Source organism: Oreochromis aureus, linkage group 7 (assembly GCF_013358895.1).
Source record: "Oreochromis aureus strain Israel breed Guangdong linkage group 7, ZZ_aureus, whole genome shotgun sequence".
Lineage (NCBI taxonomy): Eukaryota > Metazoa > Chordata > Actinopteri > Cichliformes > Cichlidae > Oreochromis > Oreochromis aureus.
In genome coordinates, this window is record NC_052948.1 from 42,892,753 (window position 1) to 42,916,041 (window position 23,289).

At 38.7% G+C, this 23,289-nt stretch overlaps 1 protein-coding gene across 2 annotated transcripts; it reads right to left on the minus strand.

The window, feature by feature from the left end:
• Positions 1-2,037: 2,037 nt before the first annotated feature.
• Positions 2,038-22,188, minus strand: LOC116322545 (bone morphogenetic protein 1-like). Of its 2 annotated transcripts, none has more exons than XM_039614244.1 (20): positions 21,934-22,188; positions 16,397-16,507; positions 16,129-16,278; positions 15,703-15,820; positions 15,182-15,360; positions 14,964-15,069; positions 13,809-13,933; positions 12,134-12,249; positions 10,031-10,133; positions 9,811-9,927; positions 9,546-9,691; positions 8,950-9,145; positions 8,722-8,847; positions 6,393-6,553; positions 6,016-6,196; positions 4,648-4,773; positions 4,087-4,214; positions 3,797-4,010; positions 2,720-2,970; positions 2,038-2,629 (listed from the first exon to the last, which is right to left on the minus strand). In XM_039614244.1, exons 1-20 carry the CDS (start codon positions 22,064-22,066, stop codon positions 2,495-2,497), a joined length of 2,922 nt encoding a protein of 973 aa, XP_039470178.1. In that variant the 5' UTR covers positions 22,067-22,188; the 3' UTR covers positions 2,038-2,494. The 2 variants fall into 2 exon arrangements, with proteins under 2 accessions (XP_039470178.1, XP_031598502.1); XM_031742642.2 differs by having other exon boundaries at positions 6,393-6,556; positions 21,934-22,187.
• Positions 22,189-23,289: the final 1,101 nt, after the last annotated feature.

Sequence of the window (23,289 nt, forward strand, 5' to 3'; positions counted from 1 at the left end):
TTCACCATCTACACTGCAGACTTCTCCCACAACTCCACCCAGTGCTTCCTGCAGAAGTTCTCTGATGACTCTGCAATAGTCGGCCTCATCACTGATGGGGACAACAAGGAGTACAGAGGACTGACTCAGGACTTTGTGGACTGGTGCCAACTGAACTACCTCCAGATCAATGCCAGTAAAACCAAGGAGCTGGTGGTAGACTTCCGCAGGCACAAGCATCCTCCACTGCAACCACTGAACATCCAAGGTATGGACATCGAGGCTGTGGACAGCTACAGGTACCTTGGTGTTCATCTGAACAACAAACTGGGTGGACTCATAACTCAGACGCCCTCACAGGAAAGGGCAGAGCAGGCTGTACCTGCTGCGGAGACTCAGGTCGTTTGGAGTGGAGGCCCACTCCTGAAGACCTTCTATGACTCTGTGGTGGCCTCAGCCATCTTTTACGGTGTGATCTGCTGGGGTGGCAGCATCTCTGCTGGGGACAGGAAGAGACTGAACAGGCTGATCAGAAGGGCCAGCTCTGTTCTAGGATGCCCTCTGGACCCAGTGGAGGTGGTGAATGACAGGAGAATGGTGGCTAAGCTGTCATCCCTGATGGACAACATCTCCCACCCCATGCAGGAGACTGTGACAGCCCTGAGCAGCTCCTTCAGTGGCAGGCTGCGGCACCCACGGTGTGGGACGGAGAGACTTCGCAGGTCTTTCCTCCCCACTGCTGTCAGACTCCACAACAAAGACTTCAACTGATCTAACACAAACACATCCACACATGTGCAATAACACTAAGTGCAATACTCTTTTTCTGAAAAAGTTGTATTTTTTTACTCAGTTCTATAAAGCATTTGCATTCTATTTTATCCTATTGTATATTTTATTCTATTTATTCTACTGTATATAGTATTTTATTTTATTTTATTCTATTCTTTACAGTTGTGTACAGTATTTTATTCTTATTGTATTCTAATTTTGCTATATAACTTTTGCACTGTCCACTTCCTGCTGTGACAAAACAAATTTCCCACGTGTGGGACTAATAAAGGTTATCTTATCTTATCTTATCTTATCTTATCTTATCTTATCTTATCTTTGTAACAGGCTCCAACAGTAATAACACAGCAGCTAGAGGTCCCCTAACTCCAGTATCCAGATAGATGAGTTAGCTATAAAAAGATTCACCCACCTGCAGTGATGCTGAAGGAGGAAACCGTGCACAGAGGCCAAAACCAATTTATTACCAGGCTGTAAACATGCTTCTTGCTTTTGGATGCAGCCTCAAGTGGCTGGTCAAAGAACTGCAGTTTCTTGCTCTTTCAAGCGGGTTTAATTTTATGTGACCGCGTGTCTCCGCAATACACTCAGTTCACCCAATTAGCGAGATTAGATCTGGCTCAGAAAACAAAAGGGGGGCATTAAGTCCCAAATAATCAGAGCAAAGCAGAGAAAGATTATAGCCAAGAGAAAAATATGTGAAATCGATTTTGATTTAAAAGATGTCAGGCACGGCACAGGTGTGCAGAGGGTGTTTCATACTAAGCTACAAACAAAGCCGGACGATACTTGTGAAAACATCTTTGCAGTCATAGATGGAAAACCATGGAAAGGCTCATCAAGGTGCAGACGTACACACATCTCTCAATAATTTGAAATTGGGAAAGAAAGTCAGTTGGTTGATTCACCATCAGCTTTCATAAACGTAACTTTGTTCACAACAAAAATCAAACATTTGTCCAAGATATTAGCATCCTGTCCACATGCTCAGCATCAGTGATGATGCAGCTGGAACCACACCCAGCAGGTGATACGTTGCATGCATTTACCCAAGTTCAGCATAGGAAAAATTTACCAATTAGCATGTAGTCCGGGATTTTAAGGAATAATTTTTGATCGGGCGAAAAAAACTTAACTGCTGTGAAGCAACAACAAGAAGCTGTAGAGGATGGCTGACATACAAACTCAAAAACTCAACTAATTTAAAGCAAAGCCAGAAAAGAATATTATCTTAAATAAGAGATTAGGTATGATTCAAGAATACAGTTTTGCTGATTTCCATACATATTAAGTTAATTTATCAAGTAATATAATACATCAAACTGCATTACATCCATTATAAGTGATGAAGGTTGAAACCTCAGACAGAAAAAAGTGACACAGTGGAAATTATGATTAAAATAAAAAGGCAAACTATATCACAATATATACATTTTATATTTTAAAACAGCGCTATGATGTAATCAGCTCATTACAAGTGGTGCGATTGTATATTTATATATGAAATCATTCAAACTGTTACGCTACAGGGCTATATGATGGTGAAGAGTGAAGATGTAATGTCTCTGCATGGCTTCACTCTGTCTAACAGAAGTCAATGTAAAGAGTTTGGGCTGTTGTTTGTGGTATCAACCCATGCATTCACTCCTCGCCAGGAAATGGGTGTGACCAACCAAATGCTAGGGGTGAAGTCTCCATTTAGGTTTGGGGAAGGTTTGGAAAGTCACTTGCTTGCGTGTAACGTGTCCTGGAACTTTGTGCTTGTGTAGCGTACATGAAAGCCTTTTTTATTGATGCTGTCATCCGAGTGAAATTTTAGAACAACGGAGTCTCCAGCTGAGTACACGTCCTCCGGGGCCTGAGGAAAAGCAACCGATACAGCCAAGTAAATAAACAAATAAATAAAAAATAGAAATTAGTGAGCGAGACTGATTTTATTCAGCCCTACCCCAGATCCGCAGTATCGTCCCAGCCTGGGAGACTTGGTGTCAGCGCCATCATATAGCTCCACGTAATCGTACCCGCAGTCAGCCTCCTCTTCAATTTCAAACACTTGGAAGATGATCTCGACACCGTAACCCTTCTCAGCAGTTACCACCCACAAACAGTCAGAGCCTCCAGGGTAGTTGTTATCTCCAAACTGAGCATGGGAGTACAGATCTTTTGTCTTGACCTCTGCTTTAAAGCTTCCTCCACATTCTGAGAATCCACAACCACAAAATTAGAGGGTCAAAAAGAGGAACTCATAAAAGTTAGGAAGGAATGCAGCTGAATTGTGACATTTTTGAGCTTTTATTCTGTCTTCAAAACACCATTTTACTCTATTTTTGCTTGGTTTTTTTTTCTTTTTTAGCAGAGCAGTATTTTATAGTCTCTTTACTACAGTGGCCCTGAGATGCAAAACAACTTAAGAAAACACAGACAAACAGAAAACACTGTAAAAGCAATCAAAACACAAAAGAAGTCGAAGAAAATCCTACAAAACATAAGGTGAATTGAATAAAACACAAAGGAAACTGAATAAAACACAATAGAACTTGACTAGAATACAAAGAAAACTGAAAAAAACAAAATCTCTCAAAACACAATGGAAGTTGAAACAGAAAGTGAATCCAACACAATGGATTCAAAGATTTAAGTGTTTTTGAGGAGACATTAACAGCTGTGGAGGTGATGCAGACCAAAACATGGGAAGGTTTTCACTGAGATGTGTTCAAAGGATTCATTGGTGTTGTGAAAAACATGCAGTGTTATGATTCATATAATACTCTAGATACATGTTTGCTGTTAGCAAAGCAACTGTTAGCTTGTCACTTCTGTGGCTGTTCACTCACATTGGTGTTTTCCCAAAAACTCTTTCACTTGTGAGTTTTTTGTGTGTTTGTTGTATTTTTTAAAATTTCTGTTGTCCTTTATTTAACTTCTGTTGTGTTTTGAGTGCTTTTGGAGCATTTTTCTATTTGCGTTTTGTGTTTTCTTATGTTGCAGAAGGTTTGATCTCTCAGGGACACTGTAGTTTGCTCACCTGCTCTGTACGAAGCCTCAAACCCTCTCTTCTGCACCGAGTTGTCGGAGAAGAAACGCAGGAACATTTTGTTGGTGCTGGAGATGACCGGAGAAGGCTTTTTGGTACCACAAAAGCGTCCCAGACTCGCGGCACGATTGTCTCTTCCGTCATAAATCTCCAGATGATCATAAGCGCACTCCAGATGAGCCTCCATGTCGACCTCATTAAAAATCTGGAAATTGTTTTGAGTTAAATTTAAAACGATATAAATGGTGTGGAACAGCTTTAATTTTGGCATCGTGACATACGAGTTTGATTCGATGGCCCGGGGTTGTAGAAAGAGACCAGGTGCAGGCCTTCTTGCTGGGATATTTGTCAGGCCAGTTCGGGCTGGCGATGGTGCCGGACACACTGTTTATCACATGATCACATCCCGCTGTAAAACAAAACAAAACAAAACAAAAAACAAAGCAGGATGCGACACAATGACAGCTGCACATCATTTCCTTTTTTCCAGCACCACCATCCTCTGAGGTCATGCTGTGGAAAATAGGCCGAACGTGTTAACTGTCAAAATGAAAGCAAAACTAAAGCTCCTCTTAAGCAATCCTACTTTCCCACTCAGGCTACTAATAAATATTCCTAAGGTCATACTTTTGTCTGTAAATATGCAGCAGCTGGTAAGGGGTGTGTTCCTTCTAAAGAGACTACTTCATCTTTAGATAGTAAGTGAATCACAGATTTGCGTGTCTGAAAATCGGGAGAAAAAAACAACTAGAAAAACGATAGCTTCATGTGGCCACTGAAGAAAAGTAAGGACATATAAGGCCATACATCACACTGATGAGTGAACAGTGGACATACTGCACCTTCCTTGCAGTCATGCCTGTTGTCGTGCAGCATGAAGCCCCTGCGGCACTGACAGCTGTAGCTCCCGAAGGTGTTTACACATTCATGCTGGCAGCCTCCATTACCTTTGGAGCACTCATCTATATCTGTTCACATAGAATAGAGTAGAATAGAATACAACAGAAACTTTATTGTCACTAGCGAAAAATTCCAGTGACAAACAACGACATACAGATAATGTGAAAGTAATTTTGTAATTTTGCTGTTCATTTTGACACTACTACACATAGTATATATAATTTATAAGGATTTGACTGATGTAAAAATAATTCCCAAAAGTTGCTGATCCTGGTACTCTAGGCAGTTTACATAATACGTTTCTGAATAATCTGAAATAATCAGAATAGATTTTTTTCCCACACTGTAATGTGTGAAAGCAAGAATCAGAAAACATGCAGAACTTATTGGGTCAGACTGAGATTAAGCCTTTCCTCAAGAAGGAAATATCTGCTACATTAGGCACAGGATTTTAGGATTATATAGCTGCTAGAAATCATACGTTGTCGTACTGTACAGAGTTTAAACGTGCTTTTTAGTTTTGCTGAGGAAAAGAAAAGAAATTCAGACGGCTGTTTATCTGATGATATTGCATAAAAACATGTAATCTGATCATTAGCCAGACTTTAAAAGGGGAACTATTATGATCATTTTCAGTTCCATATTCTGGAAAATTACCTGCATATTTACAAACTGGGCAATTAGTTTACCATTCAAGTAATGGAGAGGGGCTGTTTATATGTGCAGTATTTTTTTTAATAATATATAATTTTCATACCTGAAATGGTGATTGTACATTATGATTCATTTTTTTAATTTTTATTCTTATTTTCCTAATATTCTTTACAGGTTTTCTCTTTTTTTTCTTTTTTTGAGTAATGTATTTAGACAAATGTCTCTTATACTCTTACGTTTACATAACTGAAATTCTTTTCACACCTTTAGATTTAGATTTATTTATGATTTATGTCGTGTTTTGAATGACAGTAAAGTGGCGATTCTATTCTGTTCTATTGAAATTTTATGCTTTGATTTTATTGTTATATTATTTGACTAGCTTGATTAAAGGGGCAAAAATAAAGAACGGTAAAAGAAGAGAAAATCCTCAGATTTCAATGTGAATGATAAAAATACACAAGAAGAAGAATGTGTTTACACACGAATACTAAGCATTCTGGGTAAGGTTGTGTAAGATTGTATCTCTGTGATACATTATATCTCATTGTGAAGTCAGTGGACTGCATCTTTCTGGTTTTGCTGTTTCCCTGCACCATACTGTTATATTTACTCAGCAGTTCCTTCAATACTTCGTAAATCATCAGTCAACTCACCAGAGAAGAAATGAGCCTTGAAGCCTCTCTTGGAGACGGTGTTATCAGACTTAAACTCAATTCTCATGTTGTTCTGCTGGGAGGTGATGACCTCTGGTTTCTCTGCTCCACAGAATTTGCCGTGAAGCTTTGAGTCTGAGCTCAACCCACTGCGCACTTCCACAAAGTCATATTTACACACCTGATGGGAAACACACAGAAATGAGCCATGTTAATAAATGTATTGATGTACCTCATTCACTTCTTTAACTATTTGATGTGTTTTTTACACATATATTTTAGCACGAGAGATTTTTATCAGGTATTTATTCCTGCTGAATCATCTTTAACCATGTGTACAAGCACTTTCCTAACAAATCACAAAAAACCCCACTTACATCATTTCCCTCGGTTTCAAACACATCAAACACCAGGGTGATGCGATACTGAATGGGTGCCACTAGCTGCCAGACACAGTTCTTGTTGGGTGGGTATTCTTTGGGCCAGCCGGGGGTGGTGATGGAGCCGTTCAGCTTGGTGATGAATCCACCACAGGCAGCTGCTGGTGGGGCAAAAACACAGATTTAAGTGGTAAAAGTAAAAAAAAAACAAAAAACCCCCAAAAACCCAGAAACAACAGAAGAAAACAAAAACAAAGAATTCTATACATATTACAACTTTTGAAACTGAATATTATTTAAAAAAATAATCGAAATAATTAAACTGATGGAACTGAAATTGTTGTACTGGAAATAGAAGACATCTTTAAATTTAACACCATTAGTTACATTATTTGTTATTTTTAAAAATGAGCGTAAAGGTCAGCTCCTACTGCTATTTGTGTCTGCAAGCACTTTTAAGACGATGAACCAAGATCTAAGTTCTTAGAGAAGCTATAACAGGGGAGCGCTGCCCTCATGTGGTAGAAACAGGAAGCTTCCTGGGAATCATGACTCAACAAGGTAAAAATCTCTGAGGCCCGAATAGTCAGGATTATTATCAGAGCTCATATATATCTGGTATATATAACTTTATGTTTACATCTATCTATTTATAGCACAGGGAAAAAAAAGATGTGTGATTTAACTGAAAGCATAATAGAGCTGACAGCTTAGGCGCACTGCAGTAAAATTAAGCATGAAATGGCAGAAATTCTAAACTACAGAAATTACAAACAGATTTGCCAGCTGCACATTAACAATGTGAATCTGCCGTTTCACCACATCTGAGAGGTGATGTATTGGACGTGGTCACTGTGAAGGCCATTTGAGTACAGTGAAGTCATTGTCATGGGCAAGAAGCCGGTCTGAGATGATCTTTGTGACATTATACTGTTGGAAGCAGTCATCAGACGCCTGACTCATTTGTTAACCAGGGGCCGTTTTACGAGGTGATGGTTTAAATATCTTTTATTTTGAAAATCTGAATCCTTACCTAAACTTAACTTTATTATGTGTCTTGATTCTCCCTCTAAAGTCAGTACCTGCAGGGAATATGGAATTATTATTGTGCACATGTGTGTTTCCCATAGTGAGTGGGGCCTCTCTAAACATTAGTATCCAAAAAAAAATGACATGAGGTAGCCTCATAAATAACGAATTGCTCATATAAACTATTATAATTATTATTACTGTGCTGTGGGGCTTTAGGTTTTACAGAATACAAAAAGGTCTCTGCCGCTGAGCTCTTTAAAGGGCCACTTTATCCAAAAGACCAGAGCTACATACACAAGAGATGCTGTCAGGCTTCAAATGTATGCATCGTTCCCCTCCAAGGCTAACGACCCAGTGTTTTAACCACTAAAACACCTCATCAACCTCATCAGTGCAGGTTGGAATTTCCATCTTTCTTTTCTGAATCATCAGTCACCATTTGTATTAATTTTTCACAGCAGTGAACCAGGGAAGCTATAGCCTAGTATACTTATATACATATTAATATACTATACTGTAATAATAAATAAAGTATAGAATAGTGTAGTGTAAAATAAATAAGTAGTGTTTAGTTTACAACATGAAACTTGCATGAAGTGTTTCCATGGTGACTTGCAGAGACATACAGCAACAACACTTCAGTGGAGTCACTGATGGAAGCAGAGGAATCTGCAAACTCAGAGGTTTTGTTTTTGCCACATTTAAAGGATTTAAAGAAGTTGGTGTATTTTAAAAGCTGACAAACTGAGAGTCAAGTTAGTCAAGAGTAAATTCCTATTTCTCCAACAAGTGTCAGTCAACACACTGATTTACTACACAGCCATGCACATCTGCTGCCATCTTCAAGGCTACAACACTCAGACAAGACCCACTATTCACCCAAGCCAAAGCTAACATTAAATATCTGGTAAATTCTGATAAACCGAGAGTAGTCATGCTTAAATGTTAAATGAACTGCTGCTCGGTGGTTATTTTCACTTATTTGGACCATTCTCTGTAAACACTAAAGATGGATGTGTGAGAAAATCCCAGAAAATCACTCGGAACAGTCCGTCTGATAAGTTCAGAGTCATGTTTCTTCCCAATTCTGATGCTCAAGTTTGAACTTCAGCAGATTATTTTGACCATTTCTTCATACTGTCTTGCTGACATGTTTCGATGATTCAACATTTGGTTAATGAGCAGTTAAGGTGTACATAGTGAGTATATATCATGTAGAGGGAACATCATTGTCAGAGTGTATCATGAAGCAGTGGCATTCTGAAGTTGACAAGCAGTCAGACTGTAAACTCACTCTCACAGGTGTGTTTGTCAGCTGCCAGCTCATACCCCGGGTCACAAGCACATCTGTAGCTACCCAGTGTGTTCAGACAGCGCTGCTCGCAATTACCATTGTCATGTCTGGAGCACTCATCCATCTCTAACAAAAGAAAATGGCAATTACTAGTTTTCTGTGCCAGACAAATGCATCAAACAGGTCTCACTGCTGCCAGATTGTTTGCCGCTAAAATGACCTTCTGACCTTTAAAAAAGTTGGCCGCAAACCCAGCTTTGTTGACCGATCCGTCGGATGCAAACTTGAGCCAGAGCTGGTTGGAGGTGCTTTTGATGTCGTCTGGTTTGTCGTACCCGCAGAAACGCCCGAGCAGCGGGCTGCTCTCTGAAGCGCCGTCTCTCACTTCCACGTAGTCGTAGGCACAACTGTCGTGTTTCTCAATCTGCACAGCACGGACACAGAAGTCTGCTAATAGACATTACAGCAGAGGAGCGTGAAGTCTGTCCAGATTGTGATCCTCGCCATCCACAAACAGTAAAAGTGAGATGGGGTTTTTTTTCTGCTGACACTCTGTAGAGTTTCCAAAGTTTAAAAAAGTTGCTATAGTACTATAGTATAGTAGGTAATTATTTAACAAGTTTAATAAAACAAATTCCAACATAGCAACACATTAAAATCTTTGCAAATTAGTTAAGACTGTTTGAAATCTTTTCAAACCAAAAGCAGGTTGGCCATTCCTCTCCATATGCCAACTGCACCATTCACTGCAGAGACCACCTTTTAATTTTATTTGCTAGCACGTTGCCAGAATGCAGGAATAACAACAAAAGAGGTAATTTTACCTCAAATGACTGAAAGGAGAGGCCAACATCAAACCCCTCTGCGACTGTGATTTTCCACACACACTCTTTGTTGGACTGGTATTCATCGGGATAATTAGGCGACTGGATCTGGCCGCTCTCCCGCTTCACCTCTCCTCCACAGATGGCTGCGCAGGAGGTGAGAAGTGACATAAGCAGCAGCTGATTACAATCACAGACTTGCTTTCATATGGCTAAATTCACATCTGTACCAAAAGGAGATGCACGGGAAAGCTGAGCGATGTACCTTCATAAATAGCTGAAAATCCTTTGCCCACCCAGCTGCTGCTGCTCCTGAATTCAATCCACAGTCGGCTGTCGGTCGAGATAATCTGAGCTGGAAGTGTGTCTCCACAAAAACGCCCTGCAAAAGTGCAAAAGTGCAAAAAAAAAAAAAAAAAAAAAAAAAAAATACTGTCATTTCCTCTCGGTAAGAACTTCACATTAGACACACAAGTAAAACAGACCTTTCAGAGGAGCCTTCCTCCAGAAGCCGTCCCGGACTTCGACATGGTCGTACCAGCACAAGTGACTCCTGAAGAGGTCCATGGATGTAAAATTGAGAACAATCTAAGATGCAGAGGAGACAGAAGGACACGAGGGGGTTAGCAAATGGTCTGGCATCAAGATTCTACATCTGTGTCGACTCAAAGGAGCTAAAAAAATTCAAATACTAATGACACCAACGCATCTCTTAATACACAAAAAACTAAACAGTAAACGACTCTTTTTTCAGTGATGCTACAATGCAACACAAATGATTTTGTGAGACTTTGTTTTTCTAATGACTTTGACTAAAATGCTGCCTGTGCTCCCATAGTTTACAGCCAAAAATGTATCAGAATAATATTTTCATAAATCTTGTTTATTAGATTAAAAAATTCTCATAATAAATAATCATCATCCTTTTGGTTATCTGTTTTAACAAAATGTGTTGTTGTTCAGTTGACAGAGTTAATGAAACACTTACTGCAAAACAATTCAACGGTTTATTTAATTGAAAAATGCACATTTTAAAACGAACACAAATCCCTTGTTTAAAATGTCTGTTTCATTACTTTTATTTTGCAATATGTATATGTGAGCGAGCTACCCTGACCCTGATTCTAATGTAGCGGTTCATATATTTGCCTAACAAGTAAAAAAAACCTGGTTTAATCCTGGAAGGTGATACAAATTCATTTGGGTTGTGCTAGAAAAAATCTGCCAAATCTAAATGTGGGAACGTACGGTGGCCCTGAGAGGCCAAACGGACAGCAACTTAAGAAAACACCAGCAATAAGAAAAACACTGCAAAAGCACACAGAACACAGCGTATATAGGAAAAACGACAACGGAAATAGGAAAAAACAAAACAGAAATAGGAAAAACAAAAACAGAAATAGGAAAAAACAGATTTCCAAAAGCACAAGGGAAGTGTTTCTGGGGAGACAATAACCCGACGGACCAGTTGCAGGAACCCAAAACATGGTAGGTGTGTTTTATCATGATTCATATAATACTGATGACGGATTTTTAGGCTAATAGTCAGGCTAACACACTTACCTCTCATTTTTTCTTTCCTCACAAAACTGATAGATCCTCCACTTCATTTAAGTGTCTCCCAGCGCAATTGTTAGCATGTTTTGGTTCCTGCAACTGGTCCGTCGGGTTATTGTCTCCCCAGAAACACTTCCCTTGTGCTTTTGGAAATCTGTTTTTTCCTATTTCCGTTGTTGTTTTTCCTATTACTGTTTAGTTTTTCCTATTTCTGTTTTCTTTTTTCCTATTTCCCTTGTTGTTTTTCCTATTTCTGTTTAGTTTTTCCTATTTCCATTGTGTTTTGTGTGCTTTAGCAGCGTTTTTCTTATTGCTGGTGTTTTCTTAAGTTGCAGCACGTTTGGCCTCTCAGGGCCACCGTAGTACGACTCATTGTGTTGACGCCTTGTGAATAAGAGGAACCAAAAGTAGCTATTATATGAATGAAATAACTAGAGTGACTTCGTCATATTCACCTCCGCACCAATGTGGCTAATTTACAAACATCAAGCAGCCCAAACAAATGAAAAACAAAAAAACAAAAAACATCTGACTTGGTCACGAATTTATTTGAGAAAATTCTTTCAATATTATACATCTGCGAGTGGGAAACTTGTTAACTTAGCAGAAGAAGTAAAAATGATGGTTGCAGTCCATGTGCTGTGAATGCTCGCTACCTGATATGGAGCATTAATGCAACACTTAATGGACCTCATTTGAACTTTACTCGAGTCCTCCTTGCAGAACAGCTTCAACTGTAATGCGTGCGTTATAGTTTCTGCATCTGCTGAAGTTCAAGTGGCATGAATTTCTTCTTCAGATGGCGAGGCTCCGCGCAGATGTCTGCATGCCTGCCAAGTTTTCCCACGCTAAGTTTTTCCTTGTGACTCGAGGAGTCACTTGAAGAAACTACATAACAATCCACTAATTACTCATGGGCCCTTATGCATAAATAAGCATAAATAAGAATGACTGCTCGTTTGTGGTATCTGCAGCTGATCAACCATGCTGATCATGCCCTTATGGAGCTAATGCTTCCACATATTGAGTACCTTTTCTCCAGGAGTGACAGAAATCCTCCAGACACAGTGGGTGTATGCCGAGTATCCGTTGGGGAAACCAGGGGAAGAGAAGTTTCCAGAACTGTCCTGCAGGCTTTCCCCACACTCTGTCACAATAGGAGATTATTTAAAATACATTTAACTAAGAACTGACAACAGAAGGAGTTTATATGAGGAAAGAAACATTGCATAGCCTTGACTGCTCATCTGATTAGTGTTCAGGAAAAAAAAAAACAGTTCACCAAGCACTTCATCTTATGGAGAAATAATATCATTTTTTATCAATTTATTTAAACCAGTGATGATTAACTCTCAGTGATGAGTGTCTCACAAGCACAAAATTAGTAGAAATGATAAATGAGCTCCATGTCTTGCTTCAAGCAGGTTGTACAATGGGGATAAAAACATATAATCTCCTCTGATTTTTAGCACATCTTGAAGCTATGCAAGAGGATTAGGGCCACTGAAAGAAAAAAGTGGGCACATCTTTTTTTTTTTTCCAGTTGTCCTAATCCTCTTCTGTATGAAACAGTCCATGGTGCAAATAATAATAAAAGCACCTTTACTTTTAACCTGTGACAGTAGAGAGGAGACTTCTCATTATGCCACCATCAGGTTGAAGCTGACGTTTCAACCTGAAAACTACCACTAGCTAAATAAAACAGAAATGAAAAGGATCCAGGAGTTTTTAGGAGTCTTAAACCACATGCCTTATCTATATCAGAATTCCCTAAAGAGTGAGCAGCTTTATATTTTCATTTCTCGATTGCAGTTACAGTATGCAACACGGTTGCTGTCTGCACTATCCCACAGTTAGAAACCATCAGTGTGAAGAGCGTCTCTAAGCAAAACATAAAAGCTACTATCCAGCTATGTGGATAGTCTGTTGGCCTTGCAAGTGAGCAGCTGCTATAATTGGTTCGATAGAGAGGAGGAGCCACACTCCTGTGTGTCTAAAGATCAACCTTAACCTGACCATCATTCACTGCGTCATTCTCAGCTAGAACATGAGGCCCACGAGTCTGTGAAACACATTAGTGAGCCGAGTAATTTTCACATATTTATTGACGCAGGAACTCCAAAGGTCTGCTGTTGATCTCAGTAAATGGATCAACAGCAGACGTCTGCCTGGAAATGTGGGTAAATGAGTGTGACGCACTCCAGAAGACACTCTACAAGAAAGCAGATAAAATACGCCATCGAGACTGTTTTCTTAGAAATGTACTGCAGTGAAATATTTATGAATTCTTTCTTTAAACTGACAGCATTTGGTGCTGCTGTATTTTGACAAGATTTCATATTAGATATTGAAGTCGGCTCAGCTGTCCAAATAGCATGAAGTGGACGGGGGATTTAATTTTGGCATCTTACACCAGTTGTGTTGTTGTTTTTGATCGTAGAAGAATTTTATCCATGAATAAAATTATATTATTTCTCCTGAATATGGAGGTTTTTGTTCCATGTTTTTCTGCTCTATTTAATATCAAGCAAGAATTCCTGAACCTTTTTTTTTAAGCGTTTGTTTTTGTTTGACAAGGGTAGAGAAGTCTTATCTTTAGTTAGACCAGTTACTTTTAAATTAATGAATAATGCAAATATAAAGGCCAGATGGGATTTCATTACATAGTTTGGTGAGTATATCCTCTCTGCATCAAATGTAGCTTACTTGCGCATTTGTAGAGTTTGCAGGCCTGTGCAATGTCTCCTTTACTGAGCTTGGTCCTCTGCCCGATAGACGGCCTGACTCCGTTGACATCATAACGGGGCAAAATTGTGTCTAAGAAGATGCCTCTGTTTCAGAAAAACCACAGCAAAGAATCCAGTGACAACACTTAAAGCCTGAAGAGAAAAAACATCTTCTAACTTCTAACTTTTACTGATGTGCAAGAAGATCTGAGTTTCAGAGGTTTTAAACTGAAGGATCGATGAAATCTACATGATTTCTCTGATGTACCTCCTGTTCAAGACCTTGATTTATTGATTGTGATAATCTCACACTGAGTTTGGAGCTCCCACCCTGCAGTTCCCATGGTGATGCACCCATGAATGACAAGCATGTGCAAACAGAGCGCTCTGAATGGGGCCTTTCGCCGGTGCCAGCCGGCTCAGTGGAGCCCGCTCCTGAATGCCAGAGTAAAAGGCCACTCCACCCCAAATTGTTTGACAAAGACTGAACTGCCGGGCCTTTTTTTAGCTTGGCATGCCTCCATGACCCAGACCTGCAATGCGGTTATGGGGGTAAAAAACCAAAACACAGAGAAACTGAAAGGGGCAACAACATGCATGGGACAGAAACAAAAAAGGAGACTAGTGTGGAATCGCTTCTGTAACAATACAGGACAAATCCCCCAGAGGTTTCCTGTGAGGCATGCTAAGCAGAGCTGACTCAAGGGACAAACACCAGGTCAGGGTAATAGCCCTGTTAGATAATCAGAAACAAGCTTGGTGATGATGACACGTGGGGCTAGTCAGGCTAGTGTGTTGTGTTCACAGTTTGGAGGTAGGCAGAGAGAATCATGAATTTACAATAAAATACAATACAATACAATTTCATTTATATAGCACATTTAAAAACCAGAGGTATGCCAAAGTGCTTCACAGAACCAATTAAGAGCAATAATAAATACAAATAAATAAATTTAAGAGATATTTACTGATTAACTACCGTAAGAAAGGTTTTTAATTGCCTGTTAATGTGAATGTGGTAAAACTAAAAGTGTAAATGTTCAGAACAAAAAACAAAAGAAACAAAAAGCTTGCAGTTCTGTTAAGATAATACTAACTTTAAGAGATAAAACATGAAGCAAAAAAACACGCCAACCTGGAAAATGTATTCCTTGCGTAATGCATGATGCTGCCAAAGTCGTATACCTCTCCCAGTGAGTCGACCTCGCCTGGTTCCATCTTCAGGAAGTTATACTCCTGCCCTTTTGATAGACAGACAGTCAAAGGACTAAATGCAAAGACAAACATCTGCAGCATCAGTAAGCATTCCCACTTATTCATTTCATCCTCAACGCACGCATGCAGTAAGAGTACCTTGTTGAATGTTGTCTCTGATGATGCTTACATGCTCATCACGGTCTGGACGTGTGTGTTCATGCCAGAAACCAATCACGTGGCCGAGTTCATGCACCACGATGCCAAACTTATCACAGTTTTTTCCTATAGAGATAGCCTGAGGGCCTCCACCTCTCCTCCCCACATAGGAGCAACACCTGCCGGTCAGCGACACTATTCAGGTCCACATCCTGTTTTTATTCACCGCCCATGTTTTTAACAAGTCAACTATAAAGAGACCTATATGACCACTTTTAAAGAAAGTAATCAGTCTGAGCTTTCCATCTTTTATATACAGTCTATGATTTCTGAATAGAAAACAGTGGAAACAATAAATCTGATAAAAATAAATAAATAAATAAATGAATAAGAGCTCCATTAATTTTAGTTTAGATCACTGTGCATTTTTTTCTAAGCCAATAAGCTGAGACAAACACTTCTGTTAAAAAAACGATGACATCATAAACTTCTTTAAAAATGGTGACATGCTCCCAACTTACCCACAAGGTCTGTAAGTGAAAACAATGTAGCTTTCTTCAGTCGTCCTCTCTGTGAACGTTACACAAGTGTGTTTCTCCCAGTGACGCATCGCCTGACGGAAAATGGCTCGCTGACTGCCTGAAAGGAAACTCTGAATTAGACGTTGACAGTTTCAGGATGTCCAAGCTGCACATGGCAACGAAGACTCCTTAAAGCAGTGGTTTTTAAATGTGTTTGTGCCCAATGCACACTACAGGGCAAGCCGAAGATTTCGAGGCCCAGCAGGTCTGCAGAAAATAACCTCTATGCCATCTGGTATGTTGTCAGTTCTTTTTGATTGAATTTTCAGGTGGATGCACTGTTAAGCATTACACCTAAAATTCATTTGCTTTTCATTATCCTGCATCCATCAGATGTAAGACTTATTGTTGTCCACCAAAGCTCACCACTGAAATTTCCGCTGATCACGTAGGGGATGATACCATCAGGCCATACTCGCTCAGGTCTGGCGGTGGCTGCTCTCCTCTGTCGACGGAGGCTCTGTCTGTCAGCAGCCCTCTCACTCCTTCTGTTTTCACTGGAAGTGGAACTGTTAGCTGTAAAAGATAGATAGGAAGTTCAGGGGAGTTTGCTTTGATTTTGCTTTGATCATGATCCCCTTCACATTCAGTTTGAATTCCTAACATATTAGTTGGGTTTTCTCTGTTTTGACACCTGAGTTTGTGTGGTTGCTCTGGACAGCGTGCTGTGCATCATCACCGCCGCGTGCTCCTTTGAATAAGCGGAGGTCGTCTTCATCCAGTGCGATGTCTCCCAAAAAGGCAGCTATGAGGATAAAAGTTCTCAGATAAATTAAAGATATATAACTTTGTGTTAAAGTGACAGGGAGGAGAATTTTAAATAGCACCACTTAAAGAGCAGATACACAACAACACCAGCATAAAGTCGCTGATCTCAAAAGTCTCTGATTAAAGAGCAAAAGGTTTTAATTTTCTATTATTTTTTGTTTTATTTTCTCAACCCCTTTCTACGTTTGTCTTTTCCCTTTCTTTGTGTTTTCGTCCTCATTGGATTACATCTTTTTTAGTGCAGTTATTTCTTCTTGCGGTTTGCTCATGTTCACCTCTGCCTTATTTTGTCTTATACGTTTTGACTCTTCATATTAGTTTGTCCTTCAGTGGCGCTTTTCTTGGACTGTCTCATCTACTTTAACAAGTTTATTAAAGTCATCTCTTTTTGCAACCTGCCCTTGGCTCACAAACTGAAACATATCGGCGGACTGTTTGTGTCCTTTTAAAGGAAGGAAGGAAGATGTGAACTGAATACATTACAGGACTGTGACCGTGCTGAGCTGGCATTTGCAAGGCTGCTGAATAGCTACTGAAATGGGTGCATACAGTAGAAATGGATTTTTTAAATCAGTTCACACTTTTAATCAAATATCATAAAATCTCTTTGGAGTCAGTAAGAAGGTTGGGATAAGTTGGGATAAATTTCTAATTTAAGATTAGATGTACCATCAGTCATTGTTCTAACAGATAGCGTGGTTTTAATTTAGAGCAGTGCTAAAGTTTGTTGCTATAAAAAAAACCCTGCTATTCAGTGTTTAGTAACTGATCACTTGTGGCCAGCTGATTGACCGGATCAGTGTACCCGTGTGTGTGTGTGTGTGTATTCATATCTGACATATCTGATTCATATCTGATCAGTGTGATATTTGTCTTTTCTTTTCATCCACACAAGCTGCAAATTTGGATTTCTACATACAGTAGCGTGCAAAACTTTTGAGCCACCACCCATTTCTTTATGCTTTGCTTCCAAGGAGCCAGACTGTGATCTTGAGCAATAGTCTTTCAAAGGTTTTTTTTTTTTTACACATTGCTTTTCACACTTTTTTTTATTCCAGTTCTTCTGCCAGACCATTTTCACAGGACTGTTTCTTTTTGTTTGTCTGTTTATTTGTTTAAGCCACTTACCACTGACCTATTACTCATTCAAGCATAAAGAAGTCACTTAACAAGGGGTGAACCAGTGTTGTGTCTGCACATAACAAACAACTTAGCAAAGAACCTATTTTAAATTGCATCTTCGGGCACTTTGTTACTAGCAGCTTGTTGTAAAATGAATAAATAAATAAAAATCCTCCAATTTCTTTAGTTGAATCCATGAAAAATATCAAAGATCGCACAGTTTGAGCTATCGGCTGAAAACCTCACATATCTCTGCATAGGATGCACCATGTCTAACTAATCTAAGTAAAATGCACAAGTGGAAGACAAAAGAAGAGTGGAAGGCCAAAAAACTATCTACAACAGATGAAAGCATCTGAAAGTCATGTCCTCAAGAAATAGGAAAACACGTCCAGAAAGGCCCTGACACAGGATCTGAGAGACGCATCTGGCTCTTCAGTTGATTCATCTGCTGTTCACTGAAGCCTCATCAGAAATGGTCTCAGTGGAAGGACGGCCGTCAATAAGCCATTATTAGAAAAGAGAAACAGAAAGGAAAAACTGAGGTATACCAAATTACACAAGAACTAGACTGATGGAGTGATAAATCCAAATTGTTGATTCAAATCATCATCAAGATATATGGAGGAGGTCAGGAGGTGAGGGAAGGGTGTGTCTACAGCTGTCTGTAAAACACAGTGGAGGCTCTGTCATGGTTTGGAGCTGCATTTTAGTCAGTGGTGATGGAGATCCTGTCAAAATTTGTGGAATTATGAACATAGAAAAATACCACTAGATTTTGATCCACCATGCAGTACCTCCTGTAAAGTGTTTGATTAATTTTTATTAAGGAGACCAATCCATGAGATCGGACTCATGGATTGGTCTCCCCATAGCCTGGACCTCAACATTACTGATGCAGTGTGGGATCATATTTGACAGAACAGAACAAAGAGCAGCCAAAGAAGAGCTTTGAATGTCCTTCAAGAAGCCTCTAGAACTGTTCCTGAAGACTACATAAAGAAATCACAAAGAAATTACAAAAAATTCAAACTTATTAAAATTGAACTCATTTTTTTTTTACCTCATACACTGGCTCTCCATGTATTCTTGCTACAATAAATCACTACACATATTTTCCATACCACAATATAAAGAAATGAGCATTGGCTCTTTCATACAGGTCTGTATATAAAATGCTAACAGCAGATAAAATGGACTGAATTTGCACTTTGACACACAAAACGAGTGAACTCCACGAATTCACAGAGGTAAATGCCCCAGAGGTAGATTTTTAAAGGTCTCATCAACTTTTCTGCAATACCTTCAAAAAAAAAACAAGTTGCGTCACTACAGGATTTCTTACAAAGTCAGCAGTGCAGCAAACACAGTAGAAGACAAAAGTGGTGAAACAGCTTCAAAATATGGCATAGCTCAATGTCAGCTGCAGAGAACTGTTAAAGAAGAGTCTGACAGAAAACTGGGCTCTAACAGACCGTGGGGAAGTGAACGAAGAAACCCTAAACTTCTATGCTGAGCTACAAGATTAGCTATGAAACATCCTCCATTGGCCAACAAAGGTGAGAGTGAGGAACACAATTAAGGGTTGTAGATAACTTACAAAACTCAAAGATGACATGACACGCTCTCTGAGAAATAATATCCGTCATATTGGCCAAGCAGAGCTGCTCACTTGAGTCTTTCACTCTAAATACCTCATTTAACAGTGTGATGTAACAACCTTTGAAAGTACAAATGAAAAGAGGTAGTGGGCCCTGTGTCAGCCTTTGAAGTAAACTCACTCAAGCAAAGGGTGACTGTAAATGACTGTCACCCCTGCAGTGTGCACCCCATGCTCTGGAGCTCGAGGGATTTCACCACAGTCCAGCTGAGGGTTGTGCTGGCACGGCCTCAGTGACCTCAAGTCTCCAGGCAACTCCCCTAGAGTGGAAGAGTGGTCTGTTTTGAAAGCTTCAGAAGTCACAAGTGAAAAAGGAACCCCAACCTGCTGGAGGCCCCAGGATAACCACAGTGAACTGTTTGTTAGATGATGGAAATCTTTTCTTTTTACATATATATATATATATATCTATCTATATATATATATATATATATATATATATATATATATATATATATATATATATATATATATATATATATATACATATCAAGCCCATAATTATTCATACCCCTGGCTATTTTGGCTATTGACTTTTGCTAAAATATAAATAAAACCTGAGAAATATTTTTTTCCACAATGATGCCTCTTGTCAGTTTCTGTGGTAAATATATATATATATATATATATATATATATATATATATATATATATATATATATATATATATATATATATATATATATATATATGTATATATATATATATATATATATATATATTGCCTGGATGTCCTTTACCAATATAGCATAATATGACATTAAACATGTTTTGTTTTAATGGGATTTTTTCCCCTCTCAAAAAATGTTAAACGTGAGGAACATGTTCTTCTTCATGACTTCTGCAGTCCTCTGTGGCAGACTGGATGTCAGTTTCTGTGGTAAATCCTGATTGATGATCATCCATTCCTGGCTTGTCAGTGCACCAAGTCGATCATAACGATGATCATAATCACATTCATGCATGATGGAGCGCCATGTCATAAGCCAAAAGCGAGTCGAAGCTCTCCAGACCAAGAGTTTATGCCTAAGCAAGACCTTAAAAAAGTGGATGGACAAGCAGAAGCTCACATACTGGGAACATCCTGGAGTTTGGATCTCCATCAATTAGGATTTGGCTCGGAGGCTGATATCCAACACGTCGTGGAGAATTGCAGAAGTTATGAAGAAAGGTCAGCATTGTACATACTGACTCTTTGCAAAAATGTTTTTTGTTTAACAATAAAAGTCTTTGAAACGCATAAAATGCTTATGATTGTTCTTCATCATCAAAGGAAGTAAAAATGTAACAAAAAAATTGAACCAAAGTGTGTGAAATGCTAAATCTGTGCCATTGCCTAAACTTTTAGTTATGACAGTACAACCCGTTTATATTAAAAACACAGACATGTGCCATGTACCACTGCACTTATGTTAATTGAAAGTTGATGGTATTGTCTTGACTGCAGGTATTTAAAGTTACTCTTCATTGCATTTAAGAAACAACTATTGTACTTTAACACATTAATTTCAACAGATGCAGTTTCTTGCATCTTGCTCACAATACTCTGTCGTTATATTAAGGAAATATGGCATTACTTTATTTTGGAGCATGTATTATTTTAACATTCTGTACCAGAATTACTGTTATTTTACATGACAGACCTTTGAAGTGTAACAACATTTACACTGTTGAACACTAAAATTGAAAATACTGAAAATACAGTAATAATAGGGTTGTTTTTTTTTTTAAAGTATAACATGATTAAAAGAACAATTATTTCACTAAATAAATTAATCTGGGGTACATACTGTGCTGTGTCTATAGCGTCACTGTCACCTCTGCATCTCTTTCTTACAACTGAGTAAAGATAAAAACATGCTTGCTTTACTTTGAAAGATAAAACACATATTAATAAATGCAAACAAAAAAATAATTGGTTGAAATTATTCAGTACAGAAAGTCTACATTTTACTTTAAAAGTAGTCCTTTTTGTAAAAACCACTGCATTTGCAATGGCACAATCTCTTTGTTTGTCTTTTAAAACTGCATTTACACCATTTTCATGTCGTTTAACAGGTTTTTTTTTTTAACTTCTTATTAAACTTGATTTAATAGCTTTAGGTTAAAAAAAATCACTTTTTGTTCCAGAGGATGTACAACATTTACACTTTTTGTATTTGAACATATTGTGTAACATCTTCACAATCGATTAGCTGCTATTCTAAATATTTTCAAACAACAATAAAATGTAAAAAAATATATATATATATATATATATATATATATATATATATACATATAATATATTATATTTTGGATTGAAAATATTTCCCCTGGTTTAAAGCTTATTCACATCCAGTTTTCACACCTCATGAAGTTTAGTACCTTCAGGTCACTGCAACAAGCCCAGGTACGGAACCCGAATGCACCGCATAGAATGCAGCATTGCTGTTCACAAACGTCGTCAATATTAAGCTGAGAGCATCATTTTCTCTTCTTTTAAAGGTTTATCCTTTAATAAACATCTAGCCCTTCTCACGGGGATTGGAGCCTTCAAGACTAAAGGCTGTTGGCCAAAAAATACACCAATAACACACAACAAGAGAAGGAGGTATCATGTACAGTAATATGGACAGTACCGGCTTTACATGGATCCTTGTAGTCGATTTCATCCCCGAGGTCAGTAAAAGTTGTTTCCACAGTCTCCCAATCAGCCGCCAGAGAAACGCAAAGACCGCACAGCAGGAACAAAAATCTAGGAGCGACTTCCATTGCCTTTGATCAAATATGCAGAGGAGATAAAGTTGGTAATTGTGCTGCAGTAAGAGAAAAGGGCGCTGAAAAGACTCTTCTGCCCAGCGGCGCTGTTTCCTCACGTCTCCATGCTGCTGCAGTGATTTCGCTGACATCCAGCACCGAGCGCACAGCAATGCACACACCCATGCCTCTGAAGCCAGAGAGGTGCTTCACCTGCTGTCAGGTGACTTAGGGGGCTTTACATCGGACGTAAGCGCGGGTAAAATCCGTGTCATTTCTTTCTGTGTTAATAAACATGTTAGAAACATTTCAAATTAAAGGGGGAAAAAACACCTATAGCCGGACCACAAAGCATCACCGAGCACCTGACATGGAGCCTATCCTGTATTTGTGCACTACAACTGTTTCTCGACAACCTACATCGGTTAAATAAGATAGACTTGGTCGTGTTTGTGTAACAGAATCCCGATACTGTTTATGCCTCAGAGACTTTATCACAAGGTGCTGATTCCTGACCCGCTACACCACCTGCAGGCTACAGGGTCCACTCACACGTTAGCTCTGAAATGCGGGAATACTGACTCAGCAGTTAAGAGAGGAGCTGACTCATAACTGAAGCTAAGGAAACCCTTCCTAAAAAAAAAAAAAAAAAAAAATCCAAAAAGAAAAGAAAAGAAAAGAAAAGAAAAGAAAAGAAAAGAAAAGAAAAAAAGTTTATTTTATTTTTTTGCCAAAAGACTTACTATCCTTCTTATCTAATTTCCAAAAACAATCAAAAGAACTGTCTATTTATTTATATTTATTTACATAATGTACAGTAAGATTTCCCATCAAAAGAAATTATGAAAGTACTGTGTGATGAGGTTTCGAAACTTTCTGAAAAGTTCACTGTAGTGATACTGATAGAAGGGGACTTCTATCGTGAGTGATTTAACATAAAATAATAATAATAATAATAATAATAATAATAATAATAATAATAATAACCTGGCACATTAATCCTGTAAGACACTTAGGAGCAGCTGGAAAAGGCATCCAGCTGCTAACAGAAATATAAAATTATTCTTTATTGTTAATGACTGCTAATTTGTTGAGTGTGGGACATTAAATTGATTTGGCTTCTGAAGTGGAACATACAGTATCAGACAGCGTGTGAATCATCCTGTGTTATTCTTTAACCATTTGGTTTACCGATTGTTAATCACCTAAAAGAGTTTAATTCAGTTCAGTTCCACTGA

What these genes read in the sequence shown, in the direction of transcription:
- LOC116322545 (XM_031742642.2), bottom strand. Translation starts at nt 22,066, where the DNA reads ATGGAAGTCGCTCCTAGATTTTTGTTCCTGCTGTGCGGTCTTTGCGTT. An exon ending in TGACAAACACACCTGTGAGA is followed by an intron (nt 6,557 to 8,721) that starts GTGAGTTTACAG and finishes TTGCCCCACCAG; the next exon opens with CAGCTGCCTGTGGTGGATTC. An exon ending in TGAGGCTTCGTACAGAGCAG is followed by an intron (nt 2,971 to 3,796) that starts GTGAGCAAACTA and finishes GTGGATTCTCAG; the next exon opens with AATGTGGAGGAAGCTTTAAA.